General features: G+C 43.3%; 3 protein-coding genes and 1 non-coding gene across 4 annotated transcripts; 2 read left to right on the forward strand and 2 right to left on the reverse strand.

Annotated features, from left to right (window-relative positions):
- The first annotated feature begins 1,814 nt into the window (after positions 1–1,814).
- Positions 1,815–5,049, forward strand: LOC105030404 (mesenteric estrogen-dependent adipogenesis protein). Its single transcript, XM_010904255.4, has 5 exons — positions 1,815–2,108; positions 2,248–2,381; positions 3,415–3,530; positions 3,722–3,892; positions 4,094–5,049. The coding sequence occupies exons 1-5, from the start codon at positions 1,930–1,932 to the stop codon at positions 4,112–4,114; spliced, it is 621 nt and encodes a 206-aa protein (XP_010902557.2). The 5' UTR covers positions 1,815–1,929; the 3' UTR covers positions 4,115–5,049.
- A 232-nt stretch (positions 5,050–5,281) lies between these two features.
- On the reverse strand, positions 5,282–8,783 carry alox5ap (arachidonate 5-lipoxygenase-activating protein). Its single transcript, XM_010904257.3, has 5 exons — positions 8,601–8,783; positions 8,228–8,309; positions 6,221–6,291; positions 5,999–6,080; positions 5,282–5,878 (listed from the first exon to the last, which is right to left on the reverse strand). The coding sequence occupies exons 1-5, from the start codon at positions 8,671–8,673 to the stop codon at positions 5,716–5,718; spliced, it is 471 nt and encodes a 156-aa protein (XP_010902559.1). The 5' UTR covers positions 8,674–8,783; the 3' UTR covers positions 5,282–5,715.
- A 165-nt stretch (positions 8,784–8,948) lies between these two features.
- Positions 8,949–9,020, forward strand: trnae-uuc. Its single transcript has one exon. It is a non-coding gene; the product is annotated as a tRNA-Glu (tRNA).
- Positions 9,021–9,624: 604 nt separating this feature from the next.
- Positions 9,625–23,149, reverse strand: uspl1 (ubiquitin specific peptidase like 1). Its single transcript, XM_010904258.4, has 9 exons — positions 22,985–23,149; positions 22,289–22,454; positions 21,576–21,698; positions 19,227–21,132; positions 14,753–14,863; positions 14,434–14,569; positions 13,659–13,784; positions 12,917–13,077; positions 9,625–12,645 (listed from the first exon to the last, which is right to left on the reverse strand). The coding sequence occupies exons 2-9, from the start codon at positions 22,427–22,429 to the stop codon at positions 10,400–10,402; spliced, it is 4,950 nt and encodes a 1,649-aa protein (XP_010902560.2). The 5' UTR covers positions 22,430–22,454; positions 22,985–23,149; the 3' UTR covers positions 9,625–10,399.
- Positions 23,150–24,250: the final 1,101 nt, after the last annotated feature.

The following is a 24,250-nucleotide window of genomic DNA, read 5'->3' on the forward strand; positions in this document are numbered from 1 at the left end:
CCTGTCTTGGAAGGTGGAAAAATGCCCACTAGGCTTACATTTATCATTTAAAGTCCAACATTAAACTAAGGTAAAACCTTATGTAGGCAAGCCCAGTAAAAAAGTAAATGTACACAGTTTTATACTGAATTTAGGATTGGTTTTGGCATAGTCGGAATAGGATAGGTGACACAGGTTTTTAAAAGAAAGATCATGTATACTTAAGATACTGTCAATCTCTAGAAATGTAGAAACATGTTTGGAATAATTTTCAAAAGTCATGTCCCTTATAACCAAATGTTCTGTCAGCATCAGAAAGTCTAGAAGTTATTTCAAGACTATTTACAGGCACAAAGACTACAGGTACTGCTGTGAAATTTAATTAGTTGTGAATTTTGTCAAAACATTTTTACTGTTATTTTACCAGGCAGATTGGTTAAGAAACAAAATCATATTTACAATACCAGCTTGGCAAGGGGAAAGACAGCATTGACTGACAACATACACTGATGAGCCAAAACATTATGACCACTCACAGGTGAAGTGAATACTGTTGATCATCTCCTAACAAGGGCACATGTCATGGTCTGGGTAGATTAGATGGTAAGTGAACAATCAGTTCTCATAGTCACTGTGTTGGATGCAGGAGAAATGGGCTGGAGTAAAGACATCAGCGACTTTGACCAGGGCCAAATTGTTATGGCCAGGTGACTGGGTCAGAGCCTCTCTGAAACAACAAGGTTTGTGGGGTGCTCCCGGTCAGCAGTGGGGAGAACCTACCAACAATGGTCCTGAGGAGGACAACCCACAAAGCAGAGACTGGGTGTTGGGCGCCCAAGGCTCATCGATGTGCGAGGGCAACGAATGGGCTATCCCGTCGGGTCCAAACCTACAGAAGGTCTACTGTGGCACAAGTCACGAAACATTTTAATGATGGTGACGGGAGGAATGTGTCACAACACACAGTGCATCACACCCTGCTGCGTATGGGGCTGTGTACCGGTCAGACTGATGAGAGTGCCCATGATGACCCCTGTCCACTGTCGAAAGCACCTACAATGGGCACGCGCGCGTCGGAACTGGGCCTTGGAGCCGTGGAAGAAGGTCGCCTAATCCGATGCGTCATATTTTTCTTTCACATCACGTGGACGGCTGTGTACGTGTGAACAGTTTACCAGAGGAAGTGACGGCACCAGGATGCATTGTGGGAACACAAACCGGCGGAGGGAGTGTGGTGCTCCAGGCAATGTTCTGCTGGGAAACCCTGGGTCTGGGCATTCATGTGGATGTCATTTTGACACCTACCACCTACGTAAACCTGACTGCAGAATAGGTACACCCCTTAATGGCAATGGTATTTGACAGTGGCATCTTTCAGCAGGATAATGCACCCTGCCACATTGCACACATTGTTCGGGAATGGTTTGAGGAACATGAAGAGTCCAAGGTGTTGGCCTCCAAATTCCCCAGATCTCAATTCGATTGAGCATCTGTGGGATGTGCTGAACCAACAAGTCCCATCCACGGCGGCTCCACCTCGCAATTTACAGGACTGGAAGGATCTTCTGCTAATGTCTTGGTGTCAGATACCACAGGACACCTTCAGCGGTCTTGTAGAGTCCATGTCTCGGCAGGTCGGTGCCGTTTTAGCTGCATGCGAAGAACCAACAGCATAACTAGGCAGGAGATCGTAATGTTTTTGTTTCGGGTCATCAGTGTATAACGGCACATAATACATCAGCAAACAGAATATTTAAGCAATTAATTCAAAGTATATTTGATAAAGAGACGTGATGTGACAGTTCATCTGAGGAAAAGCTAACTTTTTTTCTTATCACGTGATTCCATCTGGACTGGAATCGCTGGAGGGAAAAACAGAGGCAGCGTAGGAGAGAGACGTCTAAACCAACAGACCGTTATAATCAACAGACGCTTCCGGTTAAGCCTACGATGGAAGTTACAGAATTTGAGGAGTTTTTGCGAAACCCTCCACCCGGTTTCACGGTAGTGGCTAACATCGGGAATGGGGTCAGATTTGTTAAAAGCGATCCAAAAAACTGCTGCGTTTTCATCGATAACTTCGAGTCCTCCAGAGGAGCTAACGTAGTCTTCCAGCAGTCTCTGGGAAAGTAAGTAATAACTCAATTTAAAACATAGATTAGTCATCCTTGAAAACATAATTCAATCGCCCATTAACGTATTAACTTCCATTCCAAAATGTATCCAACTTTGACTGTTGAAAACAATCAACCGTCTCTTTTCTTTCAGAAAATTGAAAGTGAGTAATTTGAGAGATTACTATTGCTTCAGGAAGAGCGTAACCTCCAAAAAGATCTATCTACTAGTGTCTGTTTGTGACGATAAGCCTTCCTCAGAAAAGAAAGCACCCAAATCCCTCAGAGGTAATTTTTGTTGCTGTACTCTATCCGCATAATAGAGCTTGGGGCTGTGGCGTGATCAAGAGACAGTAAAACCCAGAGTGCATTCGTAACCCAAGGTCTCGTTTAGTAAAACCGTGATACATAGAATGTGTCGATCAGAGTAAATATTATCCCCCAATATGCCTACCACATATTTCTTAATCATACTGTTTTACAGCTTCTGATTGTTTTAATTTTAATCTTGGCTGGCCCTTGAAGTAATACTGAATCATTGTGCGTTCATCCCAAATGGTAGGCTACGTCATTCCTTGAAGCGCACTCGTTAGTCAAATGTTGTGCACAATATAGGAATTAGGTTGTCATTTGGGGCAAAAGAGCTGCTTTTGTCCGGTGGCTGGCGGTACGGAGTCAGTCACAACTAACGGACACGTCTTTTACACCGTGCTGTTTGGTTCCGTTCCCAACGCAGAAACCTAGAAGCGACTATAGTCTAGATACAAACTGGAAGCGATCATAAGCATTTCGTCTTTTAAAGGCAATTTCCGAGTTAGCTGACATATGGGCTATTCCAGCATTCGCTGATTGTGACATTTTTACCCAAAATGATATCTCCGCCCAGATATTACTTCATTACTTAAGTAATTACTTAAATTAACGTTTTGTTGTACATCATTATAGAAAACTACAGAGGAAGTGCAGACACAAAATTACAAAATTGTAAGCAATCTTTATGTTAATGGAAATTGTTTTTAATGCTCAGGTTGTGCGTTCCGTGTAATTGCCCATATAGCCTATAGAATTTACAGTGAACGGTAATCTCCACCAACATTGCCTGTAAAGACAGCAGTGCAGTACCTGCATTCATTTTGGATCCTGGCGTTCCCCCCACACTCTTTTCCCCTCTTGCTTTCCCTGTCCCGCATTCTCTCTTTACATCTAAATTCTCTCTTCCCCTCCTCTCTTCCACTCTTCATTTCATTCTCTCCCCCCTACTTCCCTGTTCTGTCCACTTCCTCTCTCTCTCTCTCTCTGCCTCCTTCCCCTTCTTCTCCAGTGCTCCAGCGGTATGTGGTGGCCATTGACGGGAGTAACTCTCTGATCCGTTGGGAGATGGAGAGAGGCTTGGACAGGGCCATCTCCTCCGTAGCCGGCGAGAGCTACAGGGTCGACGTACGTTTCTATCTGTCTTTTCTGGAAGACGATGTCTGTCCTTCTTAAAACAGTCTGGGTGTGTTCGTTCCCACTCAAACCATCACAAATACATTGACGTTACGTTATGATGACGTTGGACAAAGTATTTAATAATGTCTGATGGTTTAATGTGATGTTTAGAGGCCTGTCCACCTCTACCCTGTCCTCAGATTGACCTCAGTGATGCGTTGCATGGCTGGGCAGGAGGGCGTCTCTGTCTCCTGAGTGATGGGGGGACAGATCGGCCTGTCTGGAAGGACACCTGCTTCACACTGAAGTATTACTCTGACGCCTTGTTTGACTTCCCACACTGGTTGGGCTTCAGCAAACGACAGTTAAGGGTAATTAAATGAATGGTTCATTAATGTTCTATATTTATAGGCATGAAACAAAAAAGCTTTAAAAAAAAAAAAAAGATTTTCTATGAATAACAGTGTCTTCTAATTACTGAAATGTCGATCGTAAATAGCCATCGGATCCAGAATCATGTGGCGCTGATCCATGTACACTTTTTGATTTAGTTTATTATCTCTTACATGTAGATCACCTATCATGGAAGATGAGCTCGGCCAGAATCAGCGATTGTTCAAAAAGACTGGACCTAGGCCCGTGTCTTAGCAGACAGCCACCAGGCTTGGAATTTCGTCATCTTAGGGGCAAGGCCATTTGGCCTTCAGTGTCACAAGAATGTTTAGGGCACAAAGGCCACGTGACACCGCACAAAGGCCACTCAGTAAAATAAGAGGATTTAGAGCTTACAAATAAACTTGAATATCTGATAAGAAGAAAAAAACAGGCATGACATAAAAACATACATTATTCACTTTTTAAATATCATCCTTTGTATAATAACTTATTATAACTGATGTGTTTTTTCCACATAAAAAGTTAAATGATCATGTTTTAATCCTTGAAATTACATCTACTCCTCCCTCATGTATAGATTCTGGAATTTGTTCAATTTCAGACGTTTGAGTTGAGAGCGTTTATATGACGACAACTAACAGGCAACAGTACTGACATTTAAGTAATGTTAAGGCTAGCTAGCCAAAAGTTACTACTTGGAGTTCTCAAAAAGCGTTCAGGTGTATTCTCCCACTCGGAGGTCAGAATTTGCCCACATGCCAGTTGCTCATGAATGCGCCTTCCAAAACAGAGAGGTTACAGCGACCCCTGTCAATTGAAGAGAGACGCTTCAGGGTGTTTTACGTGCTATGACAGATTCGACCACTGGGAGGAGCTTTTGCCTCAGCAAACTTGTATCATTTAAATTGTGGTTGTCGGAAATGCATTGTCAGTTAATGTATACAACTCATATTTGTAATGCTGTTCTGGGTTGAGGCCTTTACCCCCCTGCTGCACTGTTGAACAGAATAATACGTTCCGACAAGCTTGTTTAAGTACCAGAAGAATTACCCTTGAATACTTTGCATGATCAGTTTTAGTGAGTTGTAATATATGCTGTGGCGACGTTGTAAAATAAAAACCAATGATGTTGTTATAACACATTTGTCTTTTGTCTTCTGTAGTGTAAGATCATGTACACATCAATGTGTACACATGTGGAAGTTGTGTTATTGTGCTTTGTTCCATGGAATTTATAAGCATGTAGTGTATGACTGCTTTTATTAATATTTCCACACAGACAATTATAATGTTTTTATATTTATTAGAACATTAAGTTGTTTTAACATTTGCATTTAAAATCATTACACACAGCTGATACCCTCTATACTGTACACATGTTTTATTTATTTCTGGGAACACTTGGGAAAAGATTTGTTATAATGAAGATTTTCTTTATTGAATACCAGTGATTTGTTTTGTTGTTTCCCCTAATCCATGTTTAAAATAAACGATCGGGGAGGGGGGGGGGGCAATACATGATAGGGGGAGGGGCAAAGAAAATCCCCTGCAGGATGTTCAGCCTGCGGGCCACTCATTGCCGAACTCTACCATAGACCTTATAGTTACTACCCTAGTACCTCTCTCAAACACAGGCTCATGGGACGAGGAGAAGAGTGGGGGTTCATGGGACGAGGAGCCGAGTGGAGGTTCATGGGACAAGGAGCAGAGTGGAGGTTCATGGGACAAGGAGCAGAGTGGAGGTTCATGGGATGAGGAGTAGAGTGGAGGTTCATGGGATGAGGAGCCGAGTGGAGGTTCATGGGATGAGGAGCAGAGTGGATGCAGCATTGGTGATCATTTCCACAGTCTCCTTATAGTCATTGCCAATGTAACGCATCAGCAGGAAGTTTAAGATACCCACAATGCACATCACGAACAGGAAGGACAGGACGCGCTTCCCAAACATGTAGCCCGGAGTGCTGTCAGATAGAAACACAGTCAAACAAAGACAGCGGCCTGCTGACAGTCTCACACACACACACACGCAATTACACAAACTTACAGTAACTACTTCACACACGCATATACATAGGCCTCACCTTTGTGATGTCTGACCCATATACCCAACAAAGTACTTCTGTCTGGCCACTAGGTAGATGAGTCCTGCGAAGGCAGCAGGAGCTGTCGAACAAACCAGTAGTGGTTAGGAAATCAAACTAAACAAACCCCTATTGCTTAGGAAATCCAAACCAACCACTATATGTGTGTGTGTTTAACTGCCTGCTGTGTGTGTGCACATATGTGTGCGTGAGTGTGTGTACCTTGGTTAAGGCACAGTCCGGCACACCACATAACAGCCAGGAAGGTAGGGTAGGAGTCCATGCAGTTACGGCTGGAGGGCACATAGAGACAGGAACACATCAGTGCCGGGTTTAAATGCACCTAACAAGGAGCCAGACTTTAATCAGGCATCTTTACTTCTGGGTGAACTGAGATTAGTTTTTGTGTTTTCGAATAGGCTACAAAAGTCTTGGCAGTGAGCATGTCATTTTTTAAATTTTCCTGCATTTTGAGGAGCTTGGTTGAAATTGCTGGGGACGCCAATCCAGTAGAACATATTACAACCGTTGATCTGATATCTGCTTGGTTTGGCCAGATTCATAGTCAACATCATTTAAAGCCATGCATCCATGTGATTCAGCAGCGTTAAAGGTTAACGCCGTGGATAAACATCTGTGGGGGAACAAATGTTTCAGTAAATTTAAATGTGAAAGAACACAAACCAAATATTGCATGTAAAGGTCTCCTCACTTGCTCAGCATGATCAGATGACGGTTGATAATAGTTGGCACTATCACTTTTAAAAACAAAATTTACTTCAGGACTTAATAATTGCCTAATAAGCAATCACAAGTATGTAGGTTTTCACCTTGTCATTCGACACAAACAATACAAATCTCCCCTAGCTTTGGAAAAAAATTATGAAATGTCAATAAGCACTATTGTGAAAACAAACGTGTTTGCTACAACCCCTTCATGTTGAGCAACAAACATCTCATCCAACACAGAGCTCAAGTCAATGTCAATGAATAGAGAGCAAGAAAACGTTCTGGATTGTGTGTTTTTTTAAGTGATTGCTTATTCCAAAGATTAGCTTACAAAATGCATGCTATATAGAGAAAAGGAATGACTGTAACCTTCCATATCAGTTTGTTGTAGAGAGGAAGAAGTGTGGGTTAAAACTGAACATTTCCTGTGTGAAACATTGCACCACAGCCACATGACAAACTGCACTCAGAATCTGTTTAACAGGACTGGCCTTTATCTTCCATTGGTTCATTGGTTGCATCCTCAGTCAATGGCTTCTTAATGGTCTCAAATAATGTCCTTTCCCTGTATTATATTAACCTCCCTGCCTCCTGCCAAGATCCACACGGACCTCATGTAAAACGGTTTCAACAGGTTGAACAAGTGTTTTTTTCTGTCCACTGCGCATGAATCCATCCTAGGCAGGACAGAGGTCTTTTACTTCCTTTTTACTTCAGACAGCACATCACCACGAATAAAGATGATGCCTTAAGCAACAGCTCTGAGTTGACCCTCTGTTCCTTTAATATGTGTAATTTCCTTTATTCATATCCTTGCCTTGCTTCTAGTTGTTCTTAATAGAGAAGTAAAAGAAGCCACATTAATCTATTGAGATGCCCCCTATATGCTGTTTCGATCAGAAGTCAGTTCATTAATAAAAATCTACAATATTGCTTTTTCATTATATGTGCCTTGTCGAACCTTAGTACAACTAACCTCTGTGCAGGCCCATTGTAGAAACACACAGAAAGCTCCAAGAATTTCACCCAACAGGCTTTTAGTGAGTGTGTGGATTACCGGAACCCTAACCCCATACACTGTTTTCACTAGTTTCAAACAGAGCATGGTGCCATGGTAACTCTTGTGCACTATTTATAGTGTGTGCAAGAGGAAACACCCTGTAACTAGCGTTTGCTAATGTCCGGCATGAGAGATGGAAATCACATGTAAAGTTGGGGCATTGATCTGTGCGATAAGCAAAACCTCCCACACCCAGGCAGCCACTTCAACGTGTGAAGACACAATGGCATGACTGAGGTTGTGTCCTCGCACAGTAATTAGGGATATGGCCATTCATTTCAATGAAAATATTAAGCACAGTGGAATCACTAGATGGTTGAATAAGTTACTATAAATACAGACACAATGGCTTCTAATGGTCTGGGTTTGAGCTCTTTCTGTGCATGTGTGTGCATTTCTGTCTGTCTTTGTGTGTTTGATTGTGAGAGACTGTAACTTACTTGGCACATGACACTCTTTTAAAAGCAGATGTTTGGGTGTTTTGCACTTTACCCTCCCTCTCAACCTTAGTTGCGAAGAAAGCTGTAAATGACAAAAATTGTATGAAGGCAAATAATGAATATCCATCCTCTATGAGATACACACAACAAAATGACAATCAAGTATAGCAACAGCTTTTTTTTTGAGTAAGGTATTATAGGCTATATAAAATTCATAAAAAGAAATAAAAAGATATATCTAAACTCTAAATCACTCAGTCACATTAAAATGTAAGTAACTTTGCCAATGTTATCTTTTATGTCAGACAACCTTTCTATGACAAAAATGAATCATAAAAAAATATATGATTTCAATTTTATAATATTTTCTCACCATTCTGCAGGACGCTGAAGAGGGTGACGATGACCAAGAGGAAGATGTTCTCCACTACCACTACGGTCACCATGACGACTCGTAACGGATAGATAAGGAAGAGAACACAAGGAAGGCAGGTGATTTAATATAAAGAACAAGGAAGGGACCGGAGTTATAATCCACTCACCCCGTCTCCCTCTCTCTCTCTCTTACACAAGTACTGTTACACTTTTTCCCCCGCTACTATGCAAATTATTCTCAGACTTTTTTTAACTGGTTGGTGCATGTTTAAAATAAACACCCTCCCCTTTCTATTTCCTTTGCGCTCTATATTGAAACTCGTGTTTGAACCATTAACACTCAACATCCCATATGGTCTAGCGGTTAGGATTCCTGGTTTTCACCCAGGCGGCCCGGGTTCGACTCCCGGTATGGGAATGACATTTTTGCCAGTACGTATTCTCATGTTTTATTTCGAAGGGGGAAGATACTCACACCTGATTGGTACACATTCATGAGCATGTGATAACACTGGACAAAAGCTAACTACATCAAATACAATTAAGATGTTTAGCTACATCGAAAGGCCGAAATCGGATAAACAAACAGGGTTTTACGCATATGCTCCAACACGTGGCAGTGACGTTGTATATTGTATGTAATCAACCTGTAGAGATTTATCATTTGGTGTTGCAAGATAACAACCCACGTTCTTCCAGCAGTTACATTTGATCACACCTGTGTAATGACACCACATCTACAAGTCTAAAGCAAACCTTAATCAAACGAAAAAATAAAACGTTTTAATTTTCTGTATACATTTCTGTTGGTTTCTGCCTGGGTACCAGTCTGCTTATGCCATTATTTCCACACAGATTAATTTGCTTCTGGGGAGGCACAGTACATCAATGGATAACCATATTGGAGATCGTGTGTAGAAGTCCTGCGATCTCGTGGTCTATTATACATCCAGGTGATGCATAATGATAAACTCATGATAAAACAAACATTTTACATTCTGACAACTACCAGAAAAAAGCAATTTCATGTTAACACCATTAACCTTTATTTTAATTACAAAAACAGTATTTGACTCTGTACAACATTTTACAACTTGTGAGACATTAAATTACAAAAATATTTTCCGACAATGAGTATTGAACAACTTATACAATAAAATCCAGCTATCCTATATGTCAGGCTGTTATCCTAGATTTCACGTCTTCATATAACCGAGACGGAGCAAAAAGCAACAAAACAGAGCGTGTTCTAAAATGTGTCCGTCTGCTTTCCTCTACAAAGGATCAAATGCAAACTGTCCATAACACCCAATGGGGCCTGATCATAAGTAGAGTTCAAGTGTATATAGTGCCATTGGGGTCAAACATGCATGAAATATTAACAATAACACAATCAACATCTAAATTATTTGTGGAAAATTTATTTTTTAAATCAGTGCCTGCCAGAGTTAGCTAGCTGCTTGGTTGTGTTTTGTAGAACATGTGCCTCCCGGAACAAACCAAATATAAACAACAACACATTCTCCTAACTAATAGGAGCCCTAGCACAGCGTTTTTCCTAACAGCTGTCTGCATCCGAAAACATACCCTAACCCCTGTATAGTGAACTACTCGTTGAGATAGAGATAATTTTTATTACAATCTCTACTGCAATACATTTTACCACAGGCCATGATCAAGAGGAAAACGCCATATAGGGAATGGGGTGCAATTTCGGGACGCATCATTAGCCGCCGATCTGAGATAAAGTTTCTACATCCCAGCAAAGTGTTGCGCGGGAGTTAGTCTGTGACTGGGCTAAAAGAACAGGTCGAGAGCACGGAGGGCTTCGTTGTCCATCTCTGTCTGCTGACTGGCCGACCCAGACATTAACTCATCTAGGAAGGTCTCACCAGAAGTCCCGACTGGCCCATCCATACCAAGCTGTGGCACTCCTGCAGTGTGACTGGCCGGTTGTAAAGTCAGAGAGGCCACCACCTGTGAGGCTCCAACTGAATTCTGTACACAAGCAGAGGCCCCGTCTTGCCCATTGGTTGCTAACATATCCAGGAAGCCTGTGCTGTCTGGTGACAGGTTTTGGACAGTCGGTGCGGGGGACAGAAGGTCAGCGAAGAACTCGTTGTAGGCAGGGCTGTCGTAGACAGAGGTACTGGAGCTAACGGTGACAGGGGAGCAAAGGTCAGTACTGTCTGGCCTAGGGGTCACGGCCCCCGCTCCTCCTTCCTGGTACCCCAACACCTGATTCAGCTTCTCCAGTTTCTTCTTCTTGGCCTTCAGCTTCTTCAGCAGCTTGTACCTGAGGGCGTCCGTCTCAGTGAGACTGGCCGACTTCAAAGCCTGGCTGTCAGACGTGCGTTTCCTGGAGGATGGGACATTATGGAGAACTGTGAATCCAGGAGAGGGAGGAAGTGAGATCACTGCTGCAGTGTTGGTGTTGTTGACCGGGAGTTTTTGCTGGGCAGCGGCGAACGGTTGACTTGGAGTCTTCCAGACATCACTGCGATGGTCCGTCGTCAGCTGGCTGGGAGGAAAAGTATTAGAAGAGATGCTGTTCAGGTTCGTGTTGGCATTCACGTTCCTGCTTTTGACCTGGAACCCTCCGTACATCTCGGCGGCCTTCAGCAGCAGGGCCTCGTTGTCTTCCTTACGGAGTTTGGGTTTAGGGCGCGGCAAAGGCTTCGCCAAACTGGCGCCTAGGTTGAGGCCGGGTTGTCTGCCCTGTAAGGGCTGCTGGAACTGGTTAGGTTTTAAACGGTCAACCTGGTTAAAGGGAGCCGGTGATCCCTGGGTTCCGGGGGGTGGGGAGGTTAGCGGCGCTTGGCTGGGGTGGCGAGTGAGCAGGTAAGACCATCGGGCATTGGGATCCAGAGGGGGAGGAAGGATGGGTTTGTTCGGCGGAGATGGGGTGCTGCAGGTTGCCGGTGTCGTGGCGCTGGGTTCCACACATGGTGGTGACATCGTAGATACAACCGAGGGGAGGATTATGCTAGCACCGTATCCAGGAAGAGCCACCGGTGTAACCGCAGCGGGTGATGATTCTGACGTGGCCACTTTAGCTTCTGACGCGACTGGAGCTCTGGAGGTTTTCCTGGGTCTACTGACGGCTTTCGTGCTCCTCCTGCGCCTGGGAGGACTGGGTTGTCCCGAGTCAGGCTCAGAAGAGCTGCTGCTGTCAGGGAGGAACTCACTGGACGTATCAGGGGACGACGGCATTTCACTGACAACGTCTTCGTCGTCCGTTTCAGGAAGCTTGTCAGACTGAGGCATAACTTCACGGGCCGGTGTAGATGTTTCATGGGTAATTTCAGAGCCAGTTTGAGGTATTTCATGAGTAGTAATGGTGATATCAGGGGCAGGTGAGGGCACCTCAGCTTCAGGGTCAGAAGCAGAATGGAGAGTACCGAGGTTTCCATTATTTTCGGCAGCTGGAATGACGTTGCTGTCGTCCAACGGCTTCCCACCGGAGTCAACTTGGATCTCTACAAGTGTCAAGGTAACTGTGTCGCTGTGAGAAAGGTCTTCGAATGTGTTGAGAAACGTGGCGGAACCAACGGAAGTGTCACCAATGTTACCAGCGGTCACTGTGGTGCACATATCATCGCTGTTGTCGGAGACTGGGAGTACCTCGGCAACAGCTGTATTGTCGTGAAGGGAAGCGAGAGAGGGGTTGGGAGTCTGGGACAGAACCGGTAGGTCAGGTGTAGGTGCAGTGGACAAATCTTTGTCATACGTTAACGGTGTGTCCATACCGTTACAGGCTCTTATGGGGGTGTCCATATCTGTGTCTGCATCTGAGACTTTCTGGGAAGGGACAAGTGAGTTATCGACAAATTGTTTGGCGAAGTTAGGATGCATCAGTTCATTCTGTGTCAAAGAAGAACTTATGTTTTCAGGAGGGTGAGAGCTGATTGTCTGTGGGACCGGGTCCAGCCTATCGGTATCCAACTCCCAGAAGACCACGTAGATCTCTCTCGGTGGTACCACCAGTTGGGTGTGGGAGACACAGCTGGGATGCTTCAGATCGTCAAATTCCAGCCATGATCCTGTGAGGAGAGATGGAGGGTGGACAAGGGAGGAATGAGAGTTTTACATTAGACTCACAACAATGACATGGTTGTTACATTGTTCCTAAAAGTACTGGGTTGCTGAACAGATGATTCACTTATTTCTGGTGTCACCTAACAGAATGTCGATACCTAATGAATAGCAATTCATAACTGATTTAAATGATTAGAGACAGAGGCCTTTCGCTTGTAAAATAATAGCATTGAATGTTATCATCATTAGCTGATTAAGTAAAATGTTTGCACAGACCGTCAGTTGTGCGTATCCAGGTGACAAAGTGATTGCGTTTCTTGTTGTACTGTATGACCGTGCTGACAGAGTACTTCTGCTGCTGGAAGGTGAAGGAGTAGATACTGACATCATTTTTCGGCAGACCTTCTGCAAAATGCAGCACCAGCACAGGAGCCACACTGACAGGGAAAACAACACATATGTGTCAGCTTAAGTAAGGAAGAGTAGAAAAGCAACAAATGTACCATGACTAAGAACAGCTGTAAGAGCTGTCCTTAGTCATGGTACATCGGCAATACACCACAAACCCATGAGATGCCTTACTGCTACTATAAACCGATTATCAAAGCAACTATGAGTATATAAAAAGTTGAGAGATCAAAGCGTGGGTAAATGGTCCAAAATTCCCTGCTTTTCGCAATTCACTGCCTGATTTATGAAGCTCAACCACTATGTCTTTATTTTTAAGCTCGTAGCCTTTCCCATGACAATGGAGGACAGATTATAAATGTGTTTGCATTTATCAAATGGACAGGTGAAGGTAAATTCCTGCAAAGCTGTGAGGAGACTTAGGAAGCTGCATGGGTCTGATCAGGATTGACTACATCAGGGTCGCCAAGGATGGCACCAAATCCTAAAGTTGTCCAGACTATTCTAAGTGCATTACTCTGTAGCAGAGTGGCAAAAGGCTACTAACCACCCTGAATGTATGCCGTCCTCAATTGAGATCCAGCACAAGCATTAAAGGTTGCACCCCTACCTCTCCAACACCAACGTCCTGTTCTGTTTACTCTTATTACACTTGCTGCACCGCGTTAGGTAGGTGGCGTTGAGAGGGTGCCAGTCATGAACCACCTTGCAGAATCTGGTCAGGGTCTTCTTACACCTGTAAAAGTCACACGGCAGGTCCCGTCAGGTCTGTCCAGCACCTACATTCAAGTTACACAAATGATCTAACATTGCATTGGAACCACGTTAACTACATACAAACAATGGGTCCTGTTAGGTCAGTTTTCCCCCCCTGTTGGTTTCATGCAAATTATTCTCTGACATTGCCTTAAAAGCTACCATTCAGCATAGTGTCCTCCGGTTCTTACCATTTACAAGCCCAGTTAAACACTAACAGACATAGCTTGCGGTGAACCATTTGTCCTGGTTGGTAAACAATTAGAAACTTGGAAGATTTAACTGGCAGTCACAATAAGGTTTGCAGGGTTTTTTGTTCTTTGTATGATGCTTTTGGACCTCTTAAATGTTGCACAAAAACTGCCTCAATGCCTGACCTGGTATACATCTGCTGGGTCCAGTTTTCTGAAGAGTCATAATACTGCTTGTCAATGTTGGTAAGTTTAGATACTTAAAATGTATACATTTATAATAATAAATTATTAATAACTGAGAATGTTTCCTCTGTGAATTCTTGCAATGCTGTGATGGCACAGATTTGCATTTTACCATCAGCAAAATAAATATGTAACCTTCACACGTGGGTCATTTCTAGAAAACTGTCTGAAGAAGGCAAACATGGTTTTTACTTGGTTTTGGTGGCGTAACCACAGGTTGCCGACACACAGTCAAACTGCCATTCAAACATGTGCTGGAAGAGAGGCTCTGCCCAGGAGTCTGCCCGGAGGAGAAAGCGCAGGGCGAACACCGGCGTCTCCTTTCGACCTGCGAGAGGACAATACCGCAAGGGGCAGGTCAAGTAAAACTGAAATTAACATCTGGAGTTGAAAGGCTTTAAACAAGAGACCTTTCCTTTAGAGCCGATCCCATTGGTCAAATGGCCAATTAATACAAAATAAAAAGATAATTGGTCAGCTCATGACTCCTGACCCCAGCCAGGCTCCTAACCCTGATTGCTTTTCAGCTGAGGCTCCAGCAGATTGAAGATCGAAACCCTGATGGCCTGCATCTCCATCTGAACCCTCTGGAGAACCATGGAGGGAGTTTGCATTATGTCGCCTGGAAAGGTGGAGAAATAAACATGAAGGTGGAGAGATTAAATTCAGGAATCACTCCCCCATGTTCACTACCATTCCTGACAGTACCATTCCTCGACAATAACGATGGCTTCGGGACAGTTGAACTAGCAACTCACTGTCCCGATCGGGCCAGTGCAAAATGTTTTTTGAAAGTTTTAAAAACCGCGTTATAAACTCAACATCCTGCAGTTGTTTTGCAGCGCACACAGTTAGCCAATCAACAGGTGAGTAGTGATGTGACGAGTGGTTGTCAGATGTTATTTCTCCAATCTCAATACATTCTTTTAAACAACTGGCAGGAGACACTAAAAGTAAAGATGGCAGCAAAGGATAATTATGAGCTCAAAGAAGATTGGTGTCAACCTGGGTAGTCGGCATCATACTGATGTGGCGTGTTGCAGGCAAGTAGCTAGCTACGTCTACTAATAATTTTTTAGGACGGTCAGACAATGGTTGAAAACATGTAGCTAGTTTTGTCCCAATCTTCCCCCGCCGTTGTGTTTTGATAGTCAATGTTATGACATTCAAAACATTTTAATGATTAGCCTATGCCGTTTTACAATTCTAGAAATGTTTTGTTTTGCGATTTAATAATGGAGGTGGATGATTAAGGCAGAATAAATGTTTAAGGAAAGTATTATGTTTTTAATTGAGCGAGGATTCAGCACACTGAAGAGAATCAAAACCAATTTGAGGAGCAGCCTGTCTGTACAAAATGCTATGGAAACGATTATACATTAGCATTGAAGGACCAGAGGTTGTACAGCTTCAGCCAGATAGAGTTGTGCAGAGATGGTTGTCAACAGGAGAGAGAGCATGTCATGTTTGAGGTCTCTTAGTTTGTTTTGTTTGAAAAGTAAATGGTTTGGTTGACTATTACCTTTTAATTTTTTTATCATTAGAAATGTCATTACATTTTTATGTTTTTTATATCCAGGATGTATGTATTAAACAATAAAACATATTAACAGAATTACATAACTTATGAGTCATTAGTTTTGTTGAAACTGATAAATTACAACTTTTGGAGGGAGACAGTAAACATTTTGGAGGGCACAGTAAAAACTGTTTCAAACCCACTGGCCCAGTGGCAAAAAAGTTGAATGTTGAGCCCTGCGGTTGTTTACAGTGTGGAGAGTAAGGCATTACGTGTACTCAGGTGACATTGTACAATGGGGTAACGAGTTACTTAGCATGTTAAACAATACGTTACTTTTCAAACAATCAAGTTGTTACTTTCATTAGTATCACAATAGCCAGTCCTGGTTCACAGTGCTCTACCCGTATATGAAACGTTTGGGTGGATAGCTGCAACAGCCTTTAAAGTGGAAGTATTCACACTAATTTTAATTGATACAGAATGAGGAAAGACTATAATGAGATGTTGCCTGCATGCTTTATCAGTTATGGAGAACATCTGTTTTTTTGCTGGTAATCTAACAATGTCACTTACAGATAAGCAACAACCTCATGAAGCTTACTTAGAGAATTTGAAGAGTACACCAAGCTGTCATCAAGGCAAAGGACGGCTACTTTGAAGAATAGACAATATTAAATGTATTTTGATCCTTTTAACCCTTTTTTTATTGTTACATGATGTGTATTTTCATAGTTTTGATATCCTCACTGTAATTCAACATTAGAAAAGAGTAAACTATAGTATGTGTCAAATCATTTTGACTGATACTGTGTATAAACACATGCTACAATTACACAATGTGATCATCAAGTTTACATAGAATCTTTTGACTGTGCCCATTTTCAGTAACAGTAATCTGCCGTCTTTGCATCTCAGCTCACATACAACCAGGGGTAAACGGTATTAAAACTGTGTAAATAATTCAACAATATAATTGATTTCAAGGATTGTGAAGGAGATGTTGCATCACAGTCTGTCATTACAAAAGTTGCATTACCGGCATATTACGCGGTATACTGTAGCCGAGAGCACTAATGGCAGGACAACCTTTCAAAGGATGTGTGGCGCCCTCTACTGGTCCCAATGTAACCCTAACCCTGGTTATGTATGCCTCGGAAACCAACAGATCAATAGACCCAATGAAAGGCAGGTTGCTGACAAAAACGCTGGTTAATAATATCAGGGTCTCTGCAGGTTTCAGCAAGTCCAATTTAAGACATTAATGTCAATTCAAATACAATTTAAGACCAATTTCACAACAACACCCCATGCAAAAAATACATAAAGACACCAACTCAACTGAATTAAGGCACCTACAGACTTCAGTTGTTGATGAGCACCAAAACAAGCAGCTGTTGAAGGTGCTTCCACACGCAACGACAGGGGAACATGACTGTAGCACTGATGAGCATTGTTAATGAAGTAGGCTAATGCATCTCCCTCCAACACTGTTTAATTCTGGTTAGGTCTAACTATAATAATTAATACAATTATAACAACAGGCCTATAGCCTAATAATTACAACAAGAATAATATTGCACACAGATAATACAAATCTGCTTACCTAGCCAACTACATTATTTCATGTGGGTGTGTTTAATTTGTATTCAATTTACAAAAACGTATAACATCTGTGAAGTAATTTTTAGACAACATACCAAACCTACTTCGAACAGAGCATTGTTGTTACTATGGTAACCAACACTAACTCAGTTGTGGTAGGCCACATTGTTTCTCGGTTCAGTTGTCGCTTATAGCGGTCTGTCTGTAAGTACCTGCACCCACAGTTGTTAAACCAGTAAGCCTACTGCTAACAACAAAGTTACTGATTGTACTCCACGGGCTTGTCGTCTGTGATACGACATAACAGAACAGATACATGCCGGGAGAGAATTCCCATGGATACCTGTGGAGGTTTAACAACCAATGTCTACCATGCTGCTAGCTCAATTACCCATCTTGGTACTAGCTAGCCATCCATCTCATGAACAACCGTATTGGGTTAAAATCAGCCAACCATCACGTGTCTCGCTGACATTTAACAATCTGACTGAAATCGTGATTCCTGTCTGCAAAGCTAAAATGCGTTCACAAACCATCACCTACAAGAACTCTGACAAGAACCAGCAGAAATTACATGAGATCTTAACATAAACCCCATTGAAAACCTATGGGACGAACGGATGCCTTAACATTAGTTCTCCAACCTCAATACACATAGGAGAACACTCAGATGTTTTCTTGGCAAAGGGATATTGCAATTGAAGGGGTGCCAATAACTATAGCACACATTTGAGATAAATCTTTGTTTAGCAAAAATAAGATTGTTGTTTTTGTTTTTTTTACATTAACTTAAGTTTAAGGTACATTTTGCTCATATTCACTAGGGATGTGCATGACAAATATTTTCATTATCGATAATTCCTCAACTTGTCGTTGAATAGTTGACCCTGCACACTCATGCCAAGAAGAGAGGCACTAAATGAAAAATAAATGAATTTAAATTTTAATATGCTATGCAATAATCTCAACATCTTATTTAAAAATGTAATTAACAGCCTCAAATCGTTTTAGTATAAACAATTAGTCTAGATATACTTTTCCTCAGGAGACAGATTCAGAAATGCTATAACAGCAGCAAATAATTTAATGCATAGGCCTTTCAAGTCATTAGTATATTACTACAAGTGATTTGTTTCAAATAATTGTTACAAGCTTTTCCATTAATTACAATTGCAAATTAACTATAAACTTCGCAATTTTTTAATATACATTCCCTTAAAACTATACTTTCCAAACGAAACTACACTTAATATATAGACTAACAGAGCTCCGTTAAAGTGTGCATTAAATTGAATCAAACAAACCTACCGATGCATTCAAGTTCCAGTGAATTAAAAAAAATATCCTTGGAAGGAAGCTTAATATGAATAAATTATATAAAATTAATGAACAAAAAAAATCTTAAACATTTTAAGAATCATTAAGCAATCTCCATATTATGATAATTTACTCTTATTTAGAAAAGCGTGCATGGAGGAGCACCAGGAGTAGATGAGTAGGCTTATGTAGTCTGTGGACTATGAGGCCCGCAGCTGAGAAAACCCTTTTAAACGGTACAGATGTTGCCAGGATGCACAGGTATGCTTTCACTAGCCGCGATAATTTCCTTTACTTGGCTGTTAGCCAGATTTGTTTAGTCATTACAGTCGGTAGTAAAGTTTTGAAAATTAGATTAAACTGATATTGATAAATGCCATCCTTGTCGAAGTGTCGACAATTCGACTATTTGTTCTCACCGCTAATATTTACCTAGGGTGCCGATATTAGAGGAGAGCACTGAACACATACCAGAGTGACAGGATGAAGAATGTGTGAGAAAAAAAGATTCTCAGCCTACCAGCTAAAACATATATTCACCCACCTGGGCCAGCTCGTTGGTGAGCTGTGAGGAGACCACAGACCCGATCGTATCTCTCACACAGGTCCCAGACCGGGTGACCTTCACCGGGCCTCTTAGTGGGTCGTCTGTCCCTCAGACTGCAGCAGTGGACCAGAGCTACCAGCAAGCTGTCCAGCCAACACAGGCTGTTCTCATTCTTCCAGAACAGGTGAGGCCCGGGAACTGGGACGAACGTCCCTTTCAACATTACTTCCAGGTCAAAGTCGGGTATTACCGTCGGCATGTATTTAATAAAATTAGTTTTTCTCGCCCGGACAATATTCTCTCTTGGCCGCGACAAGATACCCAGTTCCAGTGCTGTGACTCCTCCTTCCTTGTACTCAGGTATGTCAGTCACCTCATCCTCGCTGCTGACTGGTCGTTGCCCGTTCTGTCCTGTTTTAGCTTGGACAGGACCACCATCATCATCATCTACAACATCCTCATCATCAGACACTTTGCTCTGACTGAGGTCCACAAGGCACGGCTTACAAACCACCCCTGGGGGGCACTCTTCCTCTTCCTTGTCAAAGACAGGCAGATCCTCCTCTGCATCCTTGTCGTCAACGTGATCTTCAGACACCTTACTGTGACTGAGGTCCACAATGCAGGGCTTACAAACCACCCCTGGGGGGCGATCTCCCTCCGTCCCTTCCTCCTCGTCAAAGCCAGGCAGTTCCTTTTCGTAATCATTATTCATCCAGATAGAAGGAGCATGACCGTCTGCCTCATCATCTCCTTCCTCCTCATCTTTCTGGGAGGCAGCTTCAGCCAAGGCTGGTAGAACCTCCCCAGCCTCCACTGATGGAGAAGCCCCTTCCACAGTCACACGGGGAGCCACTTCCTCCTCCAACACGTTTGAAGGCGCTGCTTCTCCCTTGGCCTTCTGACCGACAGGCAGAACATCCTGCTTTACAGCTGAAGTCTCCGGTGAAACAGCCGGCACCTCCGGGAACACTGAGACTGGCCCCATTGCAGGGGTGGCCGGTACTTCCTGGTCCATCTCAACAGCAGCGACAGGCAGAACCTCCTGTAGCATCACAACCGCCTCCTGCAAGGCAGACACAGACGACGGTGGAGCCAGGCCCCCGACTGGTACAACCGCCCGGGGCGGTTTCACTTCTACTGCGGGAGACACAGCCTCGTCCGGCGCGGACACATTCCGTCGTGAAGATCGACCCTCCTTTACTTGCACGGGTGTAGCCGGGGCAGTCAGAGCCTCCAGGAGACAGACGGTGTCCTCCAGGTCAGGGACCACCGGTGACGCTGACCGAGACCCCTCTACGACGGGCGCAGACATTTGTTGAGCAGCCGAAGTCTTCTCAGGGACACACACGGCCTCCTCTGAAGGGGAGTTCACCTGAACCTCCTCTGACGTGGACTCAGTCTCCATATCCTCCTCACTCGACGCCGCCACTTGATAGGCTGGCACCGGTCCGTTCATCCCAGGGGCAGGCGTACCCTCCCCCAGGAGATAGACACCGTCTTCTCCCTCTCCATCCTCGTCCCTGGTTCTCTCAGGCTTTGGCCAATTAGAATCCATGTGACACCTGCCGGCCCCTACCCTCCCAATCACAGGAAGTGGGAGGCTGTTGTCCACCACATTAGTGGGTTCTGATTGGCAGGTTGTAAAGGAGGAGACAGTCTGTGAGTGCACTTTCCCATTACAACACTCATGTCCCACACAGAGCTCAGTGGCGCTGATGCCGCAGTCCATCTCCCCAGGGTCGACCATCACGTCAGACACCACTGATCGTGTGCGCTTGGGGGAGGTGTTCTCCGACCCACTTGGAGTCTTCCTTTTGCCCCCAATCGGGAATTGTGGTTCGGGTGGAGCAAGGCTTGCCAGCACATCCTCCAGGGGTCTAGAGACCAACGGGAATAAGCACTATGGAGAAAAGGGAAAAGAGGTGTCAATAAATTTTATATTGACTTCAACGACAGCCTCCTGGCAAAAAGATGGGCAAGTGCAGCAAAGACTAAATATTATCATTATCTGACTGGCAGATTCAATTCACATCATTGCCTTAGTACTGGCATTCACTGGCACAGAAAGACAAAGCCCATGACAGAGCACACCCTCTATGAAGTACTCTATGGAAAAACAGTGAAAGGATGCTTTAACAGTGTCTGGCTGGATTTACAACTGTCAGAGTAACACAAAATTCAACCACGTCTTTGTTCTCTACTTATACTGGTACAATACCAGACAACAAAGCAAACCTTGATTACAGTATACCTCTACAGAACACTAACTTACCGGTAATTGAGTTTCAGACAGTTCTGATTCAGCTATGTGAAACTGGGTGTGAGCCTCAACTGCTATCCTACCTGTGGGTCGGTGCAGAGGGTGATTGACTTATGGATGGTTATCCTATAAGACCGCAGGGCCTGAATCTGTCCATTAGCGGCACACCAGGGACAGCTATCCAACGAGGCAGCGCGTTCCTGGACCTGCAGGGACCAATCAGTACAGAACGGAACACGTTAACAACCTATGATGAAAGAGAAGGGGGCGGGGCCGGGTCACCTAGGAGGTAACTCTTCACACAGGATAACGGAGTACAGTTCAGTATTGTCAAATGTCAGTATAACAGAGAACATGGAAAATCATCCAGAATCGAATACTAGCTGCATAGATGCATATCACAGTATTGTACACAGCATAATTGAGTATCTAATGTTATTTTTGGGGGGTATGAGTATTGGGAAGTAGTAAACTAAAAACTTGGCCTCAGAACAGAGAGTGTGTCATAACATCAGAGTACACTGGAGTATCAATCCAGTTATGTACACGCCGTGTGTACATTGCACAAGGAAGAATGTCAACTCGACTTCACCCTCAAAAATATCCACACACTACAGATCAAAACCTTTCGCCTTTGATACCAACGACTTCCGTTTTTCATAGATTTTTGTTTGAATTTTGATTTGGGATGACAGCAGGTAGATTCATTCAGCCCAATTGAATTGCACCCAAAGTAGCTTTGCACAAGTGACATGAGGTGGTAGGAGAGGAAGGCAATACTATGAGTTCAACTGACTTTTCCCAAATACCCCGCCAGCAGGCCCAGGGCCCCCAAACCATTGCCTTCGCCACTCATCACAGGCAAAGAAGAGTTGATCCTTGTAGTGGTCTTTCTGCCCGGCGTCCAATGCCATTCAGTCAACAATACCAATGGCATCCATCCTCCACGTGGAAATGCAAGGCTATAGCGGGCAAAAAAACAAGGCATTAAACAATGTTATGTAGTATTATTTTACCAAGAGAGGCATGAGCTAGAAGACAGGCAAAGAGAATGAACCAACAGCCAATGGAATTCTGCTGGCCCAGTGATAAGACACATGCTTTTGGAATATGTTATTCAACTTTGCACACTGACTAATGTAATGTAGCCAGTTTATAGCCAACAGATAAGATCAACGTATCCAAGTAGATGACTAGATAGAACCCATGCCTAAATGTTACTGTAACTACTTCACAGTATTGCCATTATTTCAGAACCATGCATGAAAAACAGGTTATATGATCCCTTAGAGATTGCTACTGTCAAAAAACATACTCAAACACATCAAACGTTTCTTTTAACCAGAAAACTAAATAACGACGTTATTAGCGTGGTGCAGGTGACAAGCAACTACGTTCGATTCTTAGCGATGCTAGTTAGCTGAGCTAACGCCAGAGTTACTTGAGAATGCACTAACATTAGACTACAAACCTTGTCAAATATTTTACATACCTCGGTAAAAAGATAATTCCTTTCAATTCTAATGTGAATATGATCACAAATATCCATCTGAACGTATTTCATTCATCAACTCCTGTCACCTGTCGGGTGTTACCATGTGCACCGCTTTTTCGTGATCGAAACGTTCTATTTCCGGTTAGAGGTTTGACGCCGGTTGTGCTGCATATTTTACTGTCCCCTTCGAATCGGAAGCGCAGAGTTAGTGTTCCGCCTCTCGTTGGTGACACAAACGTATTACACCTTATTGTCTATGGTAGTACATAATTGAAATAGAAACAGCAAACACATACAATGGGGATTTCTGAAAAATAGATCACTTTAGCTAGACGGTACTATAGCCTTGTTAAATGTTAAAAATATATACTGAATTGAGATATTACATATAATATATATATATATATGTATATATATATATATATATATATATATATATATATATATATATATATATGTAAATGTGTGTGTGTGTGTGTAATCATTCTTTGTTATCCATATTAGTTCCGTTTCATTATTGTAATATTATTGTAATGGTTTGGATTTAAAGAAGGAAAATGAATACTGGAGAGAGAGGAAGTTTGGGAGTTTTTTGGGCCTACAGTTTTTCTGAAGTAAGAGGGGTAAGAAGTGGGCGGTGGGTACTCTACACCCATACGGTCTGTCCTACTAATCTCTGAACAACAGCCCCCTGCACCCTACCCACACAAAAAACAGCCCCCCTTTCTGCATCCCCTTCCTTCTCTCTCTTCTCTCTCCTTCTGTACCCCTATATCCCGTGGGTGCCCCCCCCCCCCCCACACACACACACACACACACACACTGAGTCACATGAAAGCACACATGCGCCTAGCACACACACTCCAACACACCTTCTTCCAGACACTCGTACGCACCGTTGCTGTCCTCTATTTTTCTCTCCTGATGACAATGTATTTGCATATTTTTTCAGAGAAGCCTCATTAAAATGCATAGATAAACTGGTGGCGGGTTCTCCCCTCCGCTTCTCCTTTCCTCTCCCCTCCGCTCTCTTCTCCCTCTGCTTCATGGACCGACTGGCTGTCTTCCTGTCGGTACTTAGACGGTGCTGCTGTGTTGGGTGACTGGGTGTTACACAGGAGAGGACAGATGACAGCATAATAGCCAGAGAGAAAAATTGGGCTCTGGGTAGCAGTCGCCCTTGAGCACAGTTCTGGAATCAGTTTCGGCTTGAATCCAAATCGTGGATTAGTGGTGGAAACGTTTATGTTGTAGATAAGAGTA

Source organism: Esox lucius, chromosome 7, assembly GCF_011004845.1.
Source record: "Esox lucius isolate fEsoLuc1 chromosome 7, fEsoLuc1.pri, whole genome shotgun sequence".
NCBI classification, from domain to species: Eukaryota; Metazoa; Chordata; class Actinopteri; order Esociformes; family Esocidae; genus Esox; species Esox lucius.

Bases quoted from the DNA above. Each gene is read 5' to 3' on its own strand.
- LOC105030404 (XM_010904255.4), top strand. From the start codon at position 1,930: ATGGAAGTTACAGAATTTGAGGAGTTTTTGCGAAACCCTCCACCCGGT. The intron at 2,109-2,247 runs GTAAGTAATAAC...CTTTTCTTTCAG, and splicing joins TTCCAGCAGTCTCTGGGAAA to AAAATTGAAAGTGAGTAATT. The intron at 2,382-3,414 runs GTAATTTTTGTT...CTTCTTCTCCAG, and splicing joins AGCACCCAAATCCCTCAGAG to TGCTCCAGCGGTATGTGGTG.
- alox5ap (XM_010904257.3), bottom strand. From the start codon at position 8,673: ATGGTGACCGTAGTGGTAGTGGAGAACATCTTCCTCTTGGTCATCGTC. The intron at 8,310-8,600 runs GTGAGAAAATAT...TGTCATTTACAG, and splicing joins CTTCAGCGTCCTGCAGAATG to CTTTCTTCGCAACTAAGGTT. The intron at 6,081-6,220 runs GTACACACACTC...TTTGTTCGACAG, and splicing joins CGGACTGTGCCTTAACCAAG to CTCCTGCTGCCTTCGCAGGA.
- uspl1 (XM_010904258.4), bottom strand. From the start codon at position 22,429: ATGCCATTGGTATTGTTGACTGAATGGCATTGGACGCCGGGCAGAAAG. The intron at 13,785-14,433 runs GTAAAAACCATG...TGACTTTTACAG, and splicing joins GGTTACGCCACCAAAACCAA to GTGTAAGAAGACCCTGACCA. The intron at 13,078-13,658 runs GTAGGGGTGCAA...TTTCCCTGTCAG, and splicing joins AGGACGTTGGTGTTGGAGAG to TGTGGCTCCTGTGCTGGTGC.